This window comes from Salminus brasiliensis, chromosome 5 (genome assembly GCF_030463535.1).
Source record: "Salminus brasiliensis chromosome 5, fSalBra1.hap2, whole genome shotgun sequence".
NCBI classification, from domain to species: Eukaryota; Metazoa; Chordata; class Actinopteri; order Characiformes; family Bryconidae; genus Salminus; species Salminus brasiliensis.
Genome location: NC_132882.1, coordinates 43022252 through 43039034, shown reverse-complemented (window position 1 = coordinate 43039034; position 16783 = coordinate 43022252). Strand labels below are relative to the sequence as shown.

At 41.9% G+C, this 16783-nt stretch overlaps 1 protein-coding gene across 1 annotated transcript; it reads left to right on the top strand.

The window, feature by feature from the left end:
* The first annotated feature begins 777 nt into the window (after positions 1–777).
* Positions 778–16466, top strand: znf687a (zinc finger protein 687a). The gene is made up of 11 exons (XM_072680487.1): positions 778–802; positions 4080–6243; positions 6331–6418; positions 6505–6589; positions 6678–6862; positions 7537–7728; positions 7817–7979; positions 8151–8399; positions 9009–9121; positions 9232–9334; positions 10055–16466. Exons 2-11 carry the CDS (start codon positions 4101–4103, stop codon positions 10595–10597), a joined length of 3864 nt encoding a protein of 1287 aa, XP_072536588.1. The 5' UTR covers positions 778–802; positions 4080–4100; the 3' UTR covers positions 10598–16466.
* The last annotated feature ends 317 nt before the right edge of the window (positions 16467–16783 follow it).

The following is a 16783-nucleotide window of genomic DNA, read 5'->3' as shown; positions in this document are numbered from 1 at the left end:
TCATTTTTAACCTAATCGAATTTTAAATAGACGTATTTAGACCCATTTCATTCAGATATCCAAACCAGTGGACACAAACAAGTTTTAACCAGATTGTTGTTAAAATCATTTAAATCATTTTTTTTTTTTAAACTAGTTTTATTTAGTTTTATTATCCTCGTCATTTTAATACCTGACTTAGGGTCTTCCGTTTTTTCAAGCTGACTTTTTGTCCTACCTGGATTTTTAACCTGATTAGACGATGTCAGACCCTGGATAGGCTAAAAAGCCAAAAAGCAGAGCTGCTAATCCAGAGGAGCATAACAACTTTTAAAGTCTCACATTCACCCAAAACCTTCTGGAAGTAATCATAAGTGGAACTTTTTTTTAGAACACTGACGGACATTTCAGTGCCATGAAAAGAACATCACACCAGCAGTCAAACATGGTGGTGGTTGTTACAATGTTGTTACTGATTTTTTTTTTTTTGGCTTTTTTTAATTTTTTTTTATTACTTCTATTAAATTGTTATTTTTCCATCATGATGTGTCAGTTCCTTCATTTTTTATATAAATTTTGAAATAATTGATAAACAAATTATTTTATATAATAATATTTTACACATTGTTTCTTTAAATGGACAGTATTTAAATGAACAGAATGCACCCAAATAATGAATAAAACGTTATTAAATGATTAAATTAAATATGTATATGTATATATTTGTAATTCTTGCAGACACTCAACCCTCCAAACTTCCTAGAGATGACGCGGCCGCCATGCTCCGCCCTGGCAGAGGCCAGGAACAGTCAGCACCGAGCAGGTAACGTTAGACTGGACTGAAAACTCCGATTTTAACTCCACACACAGCCGCAAACACCAGCTTCTGCTCTCTGACTTGCTTGGGACATGTGCAGGGGGGTTCTTCGGCGACCTGCAGTCCTGCAGCGGACTGGAGTTTGCCCTCAGTTTCGCTTCAACTTCACCAAACAGCTTCTTCTTCCAGCTCCTGCTCCCTGAGCTAGCTGGCTAACGTTAGCCTAGCACTAGCTCGCTGCGCCAGTGGCTGCCAGCAGTTAGCTAGTTAGCTAGTTAGCTGGCTGGCTGGCTGGTGTCCCAGCGCTGCACCATATATCTGCGTGTTTTATAAAATGATAGAAAAGTCTTAATTAAATGCCCAGCACTGTTCTGTTAGTAAGGGGTCGGTAAAGAAAAGAGAAGTGCCTGAAAAAACAAAGCCAAGGGGGCTTTCGTGGCTGCTAGCACTAGTAGCTATCCTAGTTGCTAAGGAGGCGATCCGGCTGCCCTCCGCCTGACAGCTGTGTCTGAGGGGGGGACTGCGGGTCTGAGCGGTTTTAGGACAAACCTAGGAAGATTGTCGGGTGAGATGGAGGCTGTAGAAACGCTGGATTTGTTGTCTGGGGTTAAAGAAAGCAAGCTAGCAGGTCAGCAACCTGTTGACACTTCCTTCTGGGTGGAGGGGAGGGGAGAGGAGTGGAGGGGAGGGGGTGGTTGAAGAGCAGCTCTCAGGGAGGCTGGGGCGTCTGACCTTATTAGATAACTACTATTATATGACATGTGCATAACAGAGGCTTGTTCAGGTGGTAATTACAGGGTAATTACTATATACGTGCCTTATAATTACTGCCTCCTATTTGGGATTAATGACGTGGTTCTGAAATGGTAATTGATATATTATAAACTACTCCAGTTGGTAGTTATATGGTAATTACTGTATACATGCCTTGTTATTACCATGTAATTACCAGTGGCTTGTCTAGTTGGGTATATATTATGGTAATTTATATATATTAGACGCTAGTTGAGTTGGTAGTTACACATTAATTACCATTTACGCGCCTTATAATTACTATCTAATAGAGGCTAGTCCAGTTGGGTATATATTATGGTCCCTTATATATATTAAAGGCTAGTTCAGTTATCTATATTATGGTAATTAATATATATTAGACGCTAGTTTAGTTCGTAATTATACATTAATTATCATATACGTGCCTTATAATTACTATCTAATAGAGGCTAGTCCAGTTGGGTATATATTATGGTCCCTTATATATATTAAAGGCTAGTTCAGTTATTTATAATATGGTAATTCATATATATTAGACGCTAGTTTAGTTCGTAATTATACATTAATTATCATATACGTGCCTTATAATTACCATGTAATAGAGGCTAGTCCACGTGGGTATATATTATGGTGATTTATATATATTAAAAGCTAGTTCAGTTACCTATAATATGGTAATTAATATATATTAGACGCTAGTTTGGTTCGTAATTATACATTAATTATCATATACGTGCCTTATAATTACCATGTAATAGAGTCTAGTTCACGTGGGTATATATTATGGTGATTTATATATATTAAAGGCTAGTTCAGTTACCTATAATATGGTAATTAATATATTAGACGCTAGTTTAGTTCGTAATTATACATTAATTACCATTTACACGCCTTATAATTACTATCTAATAGAGGCTAGTCCACGTGGGTATATATTATGGTCCCTTATATATATTAAAGGCTAGTTCAGTTATCTATAATATGGTAATTAATATATATTAGACGCTAGTTTAGTTCGTAATTATACATTAATTACCATTTACGTGCCTTATAATTACTATCTAATAGAGGCTAGTCCACGTGGGTATATATTATGGTAATTATTATATATCAGAAGCTAGTTCAGTTCGTAATTATACGTTAATTACCATATACATGCCTTGTAATTACCATGTAATAGAGTCTAGTTCACTTGGGTATACATTATGGTGATTTATATATATTAAAGGCTAATTCAGTTATCTATAATATGGTAATTAATATATATTAGAAGCTGGTTTAGCTAGTAATTATATGTTAATTACCATATACATGCATTGTAGTAATAGAGGCTAGTCCATGTGGGTGTATAATATGGTAATTAATACACATTAAAGGCTAGTTCAAGTAGATATATAATGGTAATTAATATATATAATAATATATTAATATATATATATATTAATATATATTAAACGCTAGTTCAGTTGGTAATTCTACATTAATTATCATATACATGCCTTGTAATTACTATGTAATAGAAGCTAGTCCAGTTTGGTATATATTACGTTAATTAATATATTAGAGGCTAGTTCAGTTGGGTATATATATTACAGTAATTAATGTGTATATATATTAGAGGCTACAGTTGGTAGTTATATGGTAATTACGCTACAATTTCAATATGATAGAGGCTAGTCCAGTTGGGTATATATTATGGTAATTAATATATGATAGAGGCTAGTCCAGTTGGGTATATATTATGGTAATTAATATATGATAGAGGCTAGTTCAGTTGGGTATATATTATGGCAGTTACTGAATGTGCCCTACAATGGTCATATAATAGTGACTAGTCCAGTTGGGAGTTATATATTTAGTACTATGTAAGTACCATGTATTGGAAACTAGTTCAGTTGGTAATTATGAGGTAATTACTTTGTAAATACATTGCAAAGGTATTTATCTATAATTGTCTAATATATATATATATAGGTGCCATATAATGACCGGATAATAAAGGCTAGTTCAGTTGGGAATTATGATATGTTAATTAATATATATTGAAGGTTAGTTTGGTTGGTAATTATGAGGTTATTATTGTATAAGTGCCTTATAACAACTGTAAAATAGAGGCCAGTCCAGTTAGAATTTATGATAAGGTACCTACATGGTAATTAATAAATATTAGAGGCTAGTTCAGTTGGTAATTCTATGATATGCCCATATTATATATTAAGTACTGTGTAAGTACATTTGAGGTAATTACTGTTCAAATACATAATAATGACCATATAATAGACCACACACACACATTGTATATATAGCTATATAGCTATAGCTTCAAATGTGATCTAGTTATATATGAATCACTGTATTAGATTTGAAGCTAGTTCAGTTGGTAATTATGTGGTCATTCTTTTATAATCGCTTTATGATGAACATTTAGGCTTGTGGAAAGAGAATGATGGGACAAAATATCTTTGAGTGTTTGTAATAAAGCTTGTTTCACTGTCTTTCGAATTTGTAGGCATCTCTTGGTCACAGAGTAATGGGTGACATGAAGACCCCAGATTTTGATGACCTGCTGGCAGCATTTGATATTCCAGACATTGACGCTAAGGAGGCGATTCAGTCCGACTCAGGGGATCCTGATGGGAATCACAGTGAATCCAGTGGTGGAAAGGAAAGAAGTGGAGGTCCAGTGCAAAAACTGACTGCATTAGAGGTCAGAGAAAGTGTTCCTTTAGCTTCTCATGACCCTTCTGTGGTCAGTGTCATAGTGAAAAACAGTGTATGTTCTGAGGCCTATGGGAGCGGGGAAGAGGAGGACGAGGAGGAGGCAGGTGATGTCCTGGATGGGGCAAAGAGAAGTGGAGAGGAGTCTCTGCTGCCTCTCCAACTTGAACCCAGAGAACATGGCCTTTCGCCATCTGACTCGCTCATCCATAATGGATTCAAAGCTGTTTCGGATAAGGCCGGAGAACCCTCCCTGCACTCCAGTCAGCCTCAAATGCAGCCAAATGGCCTTTGGTCCCCCTGCTCTCCTAGAACAGCTAGCGAAGGTGATGAGAAAAACCACGATGGCAGTTCCTCTAGTCACGCCGTGATCTTTCCACCTCCTGTACTTTTACCTGTTTCAGCTCCTCCTGTCGCATCCGTAAATCTGATTGGCCTTCTTCCCACCAAGTTGGATGAAAATGAAGTAGAGCATCCTGAGTTGTTAAACATCGCCTCAAGGACCGGTGTGCCTCGCTCCGAAGACGAAGAATCGGAGCCGGACCTCGGAAGCCCTCCGCTCATGATCCAGGAGAGTCCAGACCTCCAAGCTTCGCCCAAATTTCCACGAAGACTCAGGAAATCCATCCAGCTCCAGCCCCCATCTCCCTCTTCTCCAACTTTGCCTGTCAGCAACACCCAAACTGGAGAGGCAACTGCTGTCACAGAGCACCTAGGCCTAACATCCCCCGCCCCCTTGCAGACACCCTTAAGCAACAGCAACACCACCACTGCTGTGGCTGAAAAAACGGAGCCACCCAATGTGGAGCGTTACCCAGAGCATATTATCGAAGAGAGGGACTCTCCTGAAAGCCCTGAGCCAGAACTGCCCGCTTGCCTGCAGGGGAAAGGCTTATTGCCAGCCAACCTCGCCGACCCCTCCACCTCTCTGCCAGGCAACAAAGAGCCGGCACAGGAGGAAACAATGGAGGTTCCTGGTAAGGACGGAACTATAGACAATGACGAGCGCGTGCAAAAACACAGGAATTCTAAACCACATGTCCAAAGCAGTGCTGAGCAAGAAGCTCAGGAAGTGGACATGGAGGAACAACAGCCCTCAGAACCTATCTCAGCTGCCCAGAAAGGCTCAGGCATATCCATAGCACCTTCTAGGCCGCTCAAAGTTCGAATCAAGACTGTTAAAACACCTACCGGCAACGTCACGCGCACAGTTACCAGAGTGGCCGCTAAAGGAGCGGCAGCTGGAGCCGCTAAGGGATCTGACAGCTCTAAGATTCAGCTAGGAGGACGTAAGGTGGTCAACAGGCCTAAACGATCAGCCCCTGCCATGTCGGGACATCCACCGGTGCTGCCTGTGTCAACGTTGCAGGATGCTAGCACAGCCATGTTGTTCGCAGCGAGCAAAGTGCAGAAAGTGTCGGTCTCCAGTGTCAGGAAAACTCTGCCTTCCCCATCCTCTTCATCCTCAGCTTCGGGCATCAATGTTCGCTCCTTGGGTTTGAAAACGGTGTACAGCGCTGTGCCCTCGGCCAAAGCAGCATCAGTCGTAAACAGTCCTGGCGCCGTGATCTCCCGCAGCCAGTCCAGCCTGGTGGAGGCTTTCAACAAGATCCTCAACAGCAAGAACCCGCTGCCCAGCTACCAGCCGGACCTCTCTGTTCCCCCACCTCCAGAGTGGGGCCTGGGCGTTCCTCCTGCAGGTTACCGCTGCCTTGAATGCGGCGATGCTTTCGCCTTGGAGCGCAGCCTGGCGAGACACTACGACCGGCGATCGCTACGTATTGAAGTGACCTGTAATCACTGCTCGAAGCGCCTGGCCTTCTTCAACAAGTGCAGCCTGCTGCTGCACGCCCGGGAGCACAAGGAAAAAGGGCTGGTCATGCAGTGCTCTCATTTGGTCATGCGCCCTGTCAGCATGGAGCAGATGATCGGTCAGCAGGACACTGTGCCCATAGGTAGGAGAAATGAGACTTTGACATGTAGACAAATCAGTGGAATTCCCTACTTGTATTCCTGAATCCCTGTCTTCATTTCTTCGACAGGTGTGCTCTCTCCATCTCTGCTGCCCAGCACTTCTTTGCCTGCAGCTAAAGAGGAAACCTCAGGCAACCCCGGAATATTTGATAACTGGTAATAACAGACCTCCGTGACCTCTGTGACCACTCAGGATATTCTTACTGCATTCTTGCTGCTCAGTCCCTGCTGTTACTTTACAGGTGCCCGGAGTGCAAAAGTCCATTCAGCTCAACCGAAGAACTCAGTGCGCACTTCCAAGAAGTCGACCCCAATGGCTCCGACTCAGTGAGTCTGTGTCGTGCACCAGAACACCTCAAGAGTCGAAGACTGAAAGTTACCCTGTTTGTAACCTGTGCAAGTTTGTTTGTTGTAGAGCTGCATGCAGTGTTCTCCTCCAATGCCTCTGTGGAACCCCTGCAGCGCGGCGGCTCACCGGCGGCTTCACCAGAAGCTGCCCCCTCTCGTCTGTCCTGAGTGTGGCCTTGTCTACCGACCAAACAGCCTAAACACGCACTTGCAACAAGCCTGCCTGCACTACACACGCCAGCTTGGATACAGGTACACAAGGGTGGACTAGTAGTGACCAGGGTACATGGTGTAGTTTTGTCCCAGTCCCACCTTTCTATCCTTTCAGTCCCACCCTTTGTCCCACTCTCATCCTCCCAACCACCCATTTGTCTCACTCCCACCCTCTCAACCACCCATGTATCCCACCACCACCCTCCTAATCATCCATTTGTCCCATTCCCACCTTTCTATCCCTACAGTCCCAACCTTTGTCCCACTACCACCCTCCTAAACACCCATTTATCCCACCACTACCCTCCCAACCACCCATTTGTCCCACTCCCACTCTCCCAACCACCCATTTGTCTCACTCCCACCCTCCCAACCACCCATTTGTCCCACTCCCACCCTCATAACCTTCCATTTGTCCCACTCCCACCCTCCCAACTATCCATTTGTCCCACTCCCACACTCCCAACCATCCATTTGTCCCACTCCCATCCTCCAAACCATCCATTTGTCCCACTCCCACCCTCCCAACAACCTATTTGTCCCACTCCCACACACACATAATCATAGATGCACAAAACCAGGGTCCATCTAAAGAAGCCTGGATAGGCTAATGCTACCTTCAGTAAATATTTGTTTGCGAGAGTAAATATCTGTGAAGTTTGTTAGTTAATCCTCTTTAATGCTACATACCCTTCATATTACTCCCTCTGCAGGTGTCCTTGTTGCCAGCTGGTGTTTGGAGGGGTGAATAGTTTGAATGCAGTGAAGACTCACATGCAAACGGCTCATTGTGAAGTCTTCCATAAGTGCCCCGTTTGTCCCATGGCATTCAAATCTGCTCCCAGCGCTGATTCTCACTGCACCACCCAGCACCCTGCACTTACAGACACAGCCAAGCAATCCAAGTGGGTTCAGATATTCGGTACAGATGTTCTGTTGGTGTGTTTTTTATTATTAAGTGATTAATGTGAGGTTGTTCCCTGCTTTTTACAGGGAGATCTATAAATGTGTACTGTGTCAGACCGTGTTTACCCAGAAGGCCCTGCTCAGCCTTCATTTTGACACTCACTTAGCGAAGCAGAAGGTCCATGTGTTCAAGTGCCCTGACTGCAACAAGCTGTTCACACAGAGAGGTTCCCTGCTGGCACACGTTAAGGTATGACTGTAAATAAATAAATATTTATTTTTTCAACACCATTAAAACCAAGCAATGAGTAGATTCTGCCCAGCGCTAACTAGATTCTACTCCAGAAAGCAATTTTCATTTATCTCATTAAAGAGATATTAAACCATTTCCCTCTTCATTCCCCAATTACCGTCTCTTCAGGCGTCTCACAGGAACTCAGCGGCTCGCCCCAGCGAAGTATCGGCTCAGAAAAGCTCTTTAAAGATGGAGAGCTCTGACGGGGAGGAGTGGAGGAGAGAAGAGGAGGAAGACGGCGAGAGAGAGGGAGATCCAGGAGAGAATAAACGCCCTACCAATCCCAACGTCCAACTATGGAGCTGCTCAGAATGTCAGACACGCTACTCTGACAAAGAGATCTATATCGCCCACATGGCCAAAAAGCATGGAAAGGTCAGTACTCCTTCGAACTACATCCATGTTCAGCAGGAGGACATTGTAGATAGATAACTGTAGAGGCATGGTGATGTTTGGTGTCTGACGAGGAGATGCTAAGCTAATGTTGCTAACTGACGTTGGGCTTGGACTGTCACCAATTTCATCTCTGTAAATACACACCAGAATCTTTATTCACCAGAATTCTTCCAATTCATCCAAATGCTACATAAAACAAGCGTAGATAGGCCTTTTTAAAATATGCATATGCTTTGGTTCCAGTCCCACCCTCCCATTGGTCCTAGTCCAACCCTTCTACCTATCCATGTCCCCCTCCCACCATTCCATTCCACTCTCCTGCCCTTCCATATGTCCCATTTATTCCTTAATGAATTTCTTAAAGCGCTAATCAACAATAACATAACCATTCATTTCACTTATTTAGAGACTTTTAAGTCAACAGTACTTTGAGTAAACTGGTTTTCCGTGCTTTTCTAAGTGTTTCTGTATTAAATGACTGGACACTGCAGATGCAGAGATGTTCACAAAAACACTGAAGAAAAATCACAGATCCTTGCACTCGAGACTGCAGTAAATGAGCTGTTCTTGTGGTGAATGTTCCTGCAGGAGCTCAAGAGATTTCCTTGCACTCTCTGTGAAGGATCCTTCTCTTCGTCGTCAAGCCTGCGGCGGCACATGCGGGTCAAACACAAGGGGATCAAAAGATCTTTTCAATGCCAGTAAGTCCAGTTTCATCCAAAGCAGCCCTGCAGGACGTATCGGGCATGGGATTCTTCATTTTGTGCTTTAATACAGTATTGTTGTTTTCTTGTGTGCGTTTTGTCTGTAGGTTATGCCGTGAGGGCAAAAAGACTTTTAGCAGTAAGCTGGTCCTAGAGAAACACATGCAAATTCATCATGGAGGACCAAGAGGAGCAATTACTCAGAGACAGGTCAGAGCAGTGTGTTTTTACATATTGGCTTACACTACAGAAAAAAGGCAGAGTATCACTTACACAACACAACAAATACCTACAAACTGACAGTTGACTTAAAAGTGTGTCAAAAAAGAAATTTGGAAATTTGGCAGCTCATCCTCTTCTGCTGCCCTGTTGTTGTTCTAAATGATTCCTAAAGGAGCGAAAACTACCACCACCATTCTTCACAGTTGGTATGTTTCTAAATTGGAAAAGCCAGATGTAACAAGGCCCACGTTGGCCAAAAGGCTCCTCTGTCCAACAACACATTGTTCCAAAGCAAACCAGGCCCAAATGTTTATGGACACCCCTTCTACTAAATGTGTTCAGCTACTTTAAGGTGCACCCAGTGCTGACACAGATGTGCAAACGCACCCAATAGAATAGGACTCTCTGGAGCAGATAAACGTGATAAAGGCTTGGCACACTGCTAACTGTACTATGTAATTCTGGTAAACTCTGCATAATCACTCGGCATATTGGTAATAAATCCTGTAGTATTACTCCACCGCCTCAGTCCACATGCTTCTTTACCTTCAAACGCTGCGTCTGTATCTCTCAGCTTGTCCAGAAATGTATGTACACGTTCTTTAGGGGTGGTTCAAAGGGTGAATCCTGAACACATCCTGACTGTAGGGGGAGCCCAGGAGCAAGAAATACCATTTTTAAAATTTTCTGATTGTCTCTTTTCTTTAGCCATCATCTCGTTTCACCGACGGCGCTGACAGCTCCTCGGAGCAAGACGGTGCCCCCAGCACTATGACCACCGGCTCCGCAGAGGAGGATGAAGGCACCAGGGCTGGGTCGACTCAGGGGCGGGATGGAGGTGGAGGTTTCCGCTGCGCGCCATGCGGGTTCACGTCCCTTGATAAGGAGGAATTTCTGCAGCATATCCAAAGTCACCGTGGCGATGGGGGCAGGGCCTTGCAGTGTCAGCTGTGTGGGGCGTGTTTCGCGTCAGGCTCCTCCCTCAGCCGGCATCGCTTCATCAGCCACCGCATGCGCGAAGCCGGGTCAGCTCAAGCTCCCAGCAATCACGGAGACAATCCCCACGGTAACGTGACTCCTGATGCCCCGGACCCCTCTCCGGGGTCACCGTCTCAGGCAGAGGAAGGGGAAGGCAAGCTAACCTGCAAAGTGTGCGGACGTCACTTCAGCAAGGCCGCCGACCTCAGCACGCACTTCAGGACTCACGGCATGGCCTTTATTACCACCTACAAAACGGACAAGCCGGCCTGAGCGGGTCCAGAGGAGGAGAAACGAAAGCAGTCGAAGTTGTAGTTTAAAATGTGAAGTCCTACTGAGCTTCTGCTTAAAGCGATAGTTTGGCCTGAAATGAAGGCTGCAGTTTTCCCCCTTTACCCTGAATGTATTCAATCAGTGAAGACATGTTTGGTGTCTGAAGCTTGCTTCTTTAGTATGGCACGTGTCTGCTTAGGTGTGAATTGTAGTATTGCATGTGTCTGCTACAGGCCTGTAAAACATTTAACCCTTTAAAGCCATGTGTAAGAAATCATTTATTTAGAAGTTTTTGATACCTTTGCAATGTCAAAATTAAAGATAAAGGTAATGAAATAATTATCTTAAATAATATATAAATAATATATAATAAATTAAATAAATAATAATGAATTACGTTAATATCAATGTAATTAATCAAATCCAATGGATCTGTATAGCGCTTTTTACAACTGGCGCTGTCACAATGCTGTTTTACAGGAGTCCAGTAATAAAATATGACATAATGCATTAAAAAAGACCCCTGGTGAGCAAGTCAAAGGCAACAGTGACAAGAAAAAAGTGCCTCAGTGCTGGAGGAAGGAACCTTGGGAGCAACCAAAACCCATCCACTTCTGGTCAGAACTACTTATAAGTTATTGATTAAAAAGTCATTATTTAACTAATATAATCAAAGTAGAGATGGTAAGAATTAATAAAGTAACGATGTTGGTTAATAGTGGTAATGATGATAATAATAACAGTAGTAAAGAGTCAACTTTAGCGTAGTTGGAAGGCAGATTGCAGTAGCAAGAGGGTGGGCAGCTGGTCTGACACGGGTAGCAGAGGAGCCTTCCATCTGAGTCAGGCCAGACGAGTGGGCAGTCATTACTCTTATAGAAGGTAAAGAGATGTAAGATAATTAGTTCTGATTGGATTTATGGAGTACAGAGAATGTGAACACTATCAGAGTGTGCCATATCTGACTATAATAGTCTATTTGAAAGGCGAGAGCCAGAAGGTAACACAGACATGGGAGCACCCTGAAACACTGGCATCCATCCGCTCCACCGTCCACAAACCTGAGTGATCGCATGTAAATAAATAACAAATTCAGATACATGTTTTTTGCTCCCCGGTGGATTATCCGTGCACTGCATGCACCAAAAAAGAAAATTCTTGAAAAGCTTGATATTTTACCACAAAGAGTAATATTTTAAAGGCAACTCAGAGTATAAGAATTCAACAGTTTTGTGTTCTGTATGTTTTACATTTATTTTAAAAACCTGCTGTGAGCAATAAATTCCAGATGTATCCAATACGATACAAAATAAAAGTCCTGCACATAAAGTGTTATTTCTTTTTTTATATATAAATAGTTGGTTCGAAGGTAAAAAAAAAAATCCACTTTTAAAGAATTAGGATTTCTGGCAACTATTTGATGGTTCAGGCTTTAAAGGGTTAAAGTTGATAACTGATTACAGAGATATTTGAGTTAAGTTTAGTCAAAACTTAACTCACATTTTTGACTTCTGTATCTCAGTTTGGTCAGCTTGTTTACTTTTTCTTCCGAACTGCAGGTTAGAGCGCCCCCTAAGCATTGGAGGATGCTTTCATCCTATTCGTAGGCTCCTGCCCATGGAGGGCTGTGATGTCTGCACCACTCTAGAGCTGTGAAAGCATGTGCATTTCTGGGTTCAAGAAAGAACGGGAAGGTAAATTTACTCAGACCGGCCCTACGGTCTAACTGCCTGTTTATCAAGTCTGAGGAGATTATTAGTTCAAATCCCAGCAAGTGCTCAGTGCTCCACTGTCAAAAGACTCCCAGTCTGGGGACGTGATATGTGATAGGGGAAGTTCTAAGCCAATCTGTTAGAGACTACTTACCAACTCAACACAAGTATGTATTAGCTTCCATGACTTGTTAGCTACATTAGCTTTGTAGGTCCAGTGCAAAACATGAGAAGCCCATTTCAGGCTGATCTGCTTCACTAAGGTGAGGGGGGAAATTGTATACTTCAGTTTTTGCCAAAACATCACTGTACATTTGTTTTTATGTGCCTTTAACACTCCGTGTCAAGACTCAAGGTCTGTAGGCTTGCAGCAAGCACAAGTAGCCTTGGGCGAGTTTTAAGCAATGCTTGTTTTGTCTGACGGAGGTTCTTCTTTGCCTTGTAGAGGGATTAGAGCCTAGATGGGATTTGGGAGGCTTCCCACAAACCTAAAGGTGAAGGGTCTAGATCGTTCTGGCTTGTTTTCTGAGCAGGTCATGGACATTTGGACATGTTCTCCAGCCCCTACCCCAGTGCACTTACCGAGCCTTAGACATTAATACTCAAAGATGCCTTTGTACTGTTAGACAAACACTGTTTGAATTGAAAAACTCAGTTGATGTCGGTCAGTGTTTCCAAACCCAGTTCTTCTGGACCATCCACAGCAAGGACTGAACTCGGTCAACTTGCTAAAAAATAATACATGATATGTTGCATACATTGACTCTTACAGGGCATTAAGAAGCCATTATGCCTATTGTTTCCCCTGCTGGAGGTGGCATTATAACCCTTATGTAAGCCATTCAGGACCACTGATGAAACTGAAGGCCTCTATAAATATTCATTAATAAGGCTTATTTCAACAAACCTCAGCTCTTAGAACATCTTATAACATTGGCCCACAGAAGCACGTCTTTTATTTTGTCTTCAGAAGGTGCAACCCTACTAGCTGGGACTGGGCAGAATATTTTCCAACAGCATCTTAGCGATAAAATGATCGTCACTGGTAGAGAAATGGGGTTAAGCATGAAGCTTGCCTGACCCTTTTTACCTTAAAAATGTACGTAATTTTAATGTTATAGTTTTCTGTGCTCTTTGAAAGACGACTGTGAAGCAGCAACACTAATTTAGTCATATTTTAGGCTTCAGTTCCACGGCAGGTCGAGCACACCACGCTACACCAGTAAAAGGCCTTGGGCAAGACCCCTAACTACATTTTTCTACCTGTGGAACATGACTCAAATGTAGCTAAGTCACTGGATAAGAGCATCAGCTAAACGCCATAAACGTAAATTGTCAGCTTTAAGCAAATTCATTTCTTGTTTCTGTTGCGTTTTGAATGAGAATGTTGGCTAACACAGCCCTTATTAAGCCCTGTTGTTATGAACTCGCCACAGTACAGAATCACACCCTGCGTTTTAACAGCGGCGAGCACTTTAACTCGTCGTTTAGTACGCTAGCTAACTCGGTTATCACGAACGTGATACTAAAACGTGGCCGATAAAGCGCTACAGTTCAGTGCGGCACATTGAGTTTTAGCAGAAAACTGCTGTGGTCCGGGGCAGTGGGCGACTGGTTTGTCAGCTCTTCTCAGCTTAGCAATTAGCATGCCGGCAAACATGGCTACAATACACAGTATACAAGGGTCGAAATATGATAATACAGTGAAGTACAACACCTGGCTGACTGTGTGTGCAGTCTTTCTCTTGTGTATTAGTTTCTTTTAGAGCCAGTGGGGAAGAAACGGTCATGATGAGGTCAAGGCTAACATAATTAGCATCTCAGGTTTCAGTCCTCAGAGCTGGACCGCTCCCTCAGAGCAAGCACTCTGTTGGTCATGGACGTGAACTCGTCCATCGCTGCAGATTTGATTGAAATGAATGCAGGTTTTCCTCATGAAAATGTGCAGAGAGACGTTTATGTGACGTTTAGCTCGGCTTCCGAAGCTAAAGCGCTAATGTAGGTTTATGTCCGTTCGCCGTAGCCATAGCCATAGCCTTCCCGTCCGCCATCGCTGCTCAAATTCCCTGTTCACTCCATCAGCTCATTTTTGGGGGTGTTGATGTCTTCTTGTGTAGGAAGGTAGCTTTTGTTTGTGCTAGCCCTGCTAAGATGACATAAGAAGCCTGGTAATGGGGAGTTTCCTTTTACGTTAGCATCAAGCTAACTGTGGTGATTTTTTTATTATTATTAACTTTCCACGCATTCTTTACTTTGGATTTTGGAGTTTAGATGTCAACTCCTTCAGTAAAGATCTGAACACCCTCTTGAGTTTTTTTTTTATTTTAATGGAGCCTGTTAGCTTGTTAGCTAGCTAAACGCTCAACTTTTACTCCAGTGAGGAGAAATATCGTCCAGTTTGCCCATAGAGAGCCCAGACTTTCTCGGATGGGTAATGTCCATGTGAACTGTTTACTTGGTCTCCTTTAAGAAAGATTAACTTTGGAAACGTTTGGAAAGCCAGCCCTGATTTTCTGAGGACTGAGTTGGGAAACACTGATTTCGCACCGATTTTGTTAGAAATGCTGCTGGATCTTGAGTCTTAATTAATCAGTCGAGGAGCTTTAATATTAGGTAATATACAGTAGAACAGTCGTGCTTGGAAATTTTAAACCTAATGCTAATGCTAAAGGACTTTGCTGGCGTCTTTAAAAGCCATTCAATAGCGAATTTCTCTGGGATTCCACACCATCTGGATCAACGGCAAGCTTTAAACTGAAGCGATCGAGCATTACAATGTTTGTATGAGGGAAAGGTGAAAATAGGTTGATAAAATAATTTTGAATAAAAATGTAAAAAATACAATACATGCTGATCTGTACCCAAAGATTTTCATGCTCTGTATTCACGTAAGCAAGTAATCATGTGTGGTAACACCAATTAAGTGACTATTTTCTTCTCAGAATCATCAACTGGACAATTAAAGCCCCAGTCAGGACACAAAAAGTAGATTTTTGGTGGGATGGGGGGGCAGTAAAAAACACTGTAGATGGGATCTTTCTTAAGACGTTCATGTTTCGTCTACTGGATTTGTTTAATCGAGCCACATGTGGCTAAATAGACTCGAATCATCCCAGTATCATAAAGATGCTTGATGTTCGATTGATTTTTTTAAATACTGTATATCACTGTGACCAGTGGGTAACAAAAGTTTGGGTACCCCTGGTTCAAAATAGCTGTTACTGTGACTAGCTAAGCGAGTAAAAGATGGCCTGATTTCCAAAAGGCCTAAAGTTTAAAATGATCATTAATCATCATTACTATTTTTTTTTATTTCCATCAGATTTCCATATTTCCAAACTTAAGGTTTGGGCGCTCTGCATGGTCAGTACTTAATCATACATCCTCTTTTTTATGGCAACCTTTCCATGTTTGTTTGTTACCCATGCCACTGGCTGCAACACAGGCTGCCTGTGTTTAACAGTTGGTAAGGCATTCTTTACATCAAATTCTGCACCTTTTTCTCCAGACATACCTTTGCTCAGTGCAGCCGTGACGTTCTTCATCAGTCCTCAGAACTTGTTTCCAAAGGGAATCAGGCTTGTTTAGATGTTCCTCTACAGTCTTCTGACGCTAACCCATGCGGTGAGGATGCAGGAGCGATTTTCTCCTGATGAAGAGATTTGCAGCACCTGATCTTGATGATCGTCAACAAGCCATAGCCCTAACAAGCTAATTAAAGTCTGAGACCTCGAGTAAAGTTATCTGAGAGCTCAAGTCTTTTGGGGTGCCCAAGTCTTTGTTCTCCAGTTCATATTTTTCCATTTCAAAATTGTATAAAACAAAATTAATACAATTAAAACACTGATCTTGCTGAAAATCTTGAAAAGAATGTTTGAGATCATCTGACATCAACCATCTTTTTTTCACCTTTCACTTATCCAGTAGAAGAATGCCGATTCTTTCACTGGTGGATAAATTTGGTAGCTTGATATTGATGTACTATTGTTAAACTTTTAATTGTTTTAATTGTGAAAATCTTCTGATTGGGGCTTTAACTGGGTAATTTGATCACTTTTCAGCTTTTTTCAAATCAGGTTTTTGTAAATAAAGAAAACTGTTACTAATCATACATCAGTCCTCTTGTTGTTTATTGATATAGTTCTTGTGGTGGCCAAGCCGTGGAATTTCCTTTCTAGATTTTTATGAATTTACTGGGAATGTACTGTGGTATTTATTTGGTATATTGAACATGCCTAATATAAGTAAATTCTCTTAGTTAACAAAAAATAGATATTTAATAAAATTCTATTTATTTATTTATTTATCTGTTTGTGAGGTTAGTTTTTCAGTACAAGTAAAATCTCTTTAAAACATTATTTTAACATGAAAAAATATCTAAATATATTTGTATATATATTTAATATATTTTTATATGTAATACTTTTTTTTAATATATATTTTATCATTTATTTATTTGGTTATGTACGTCCAA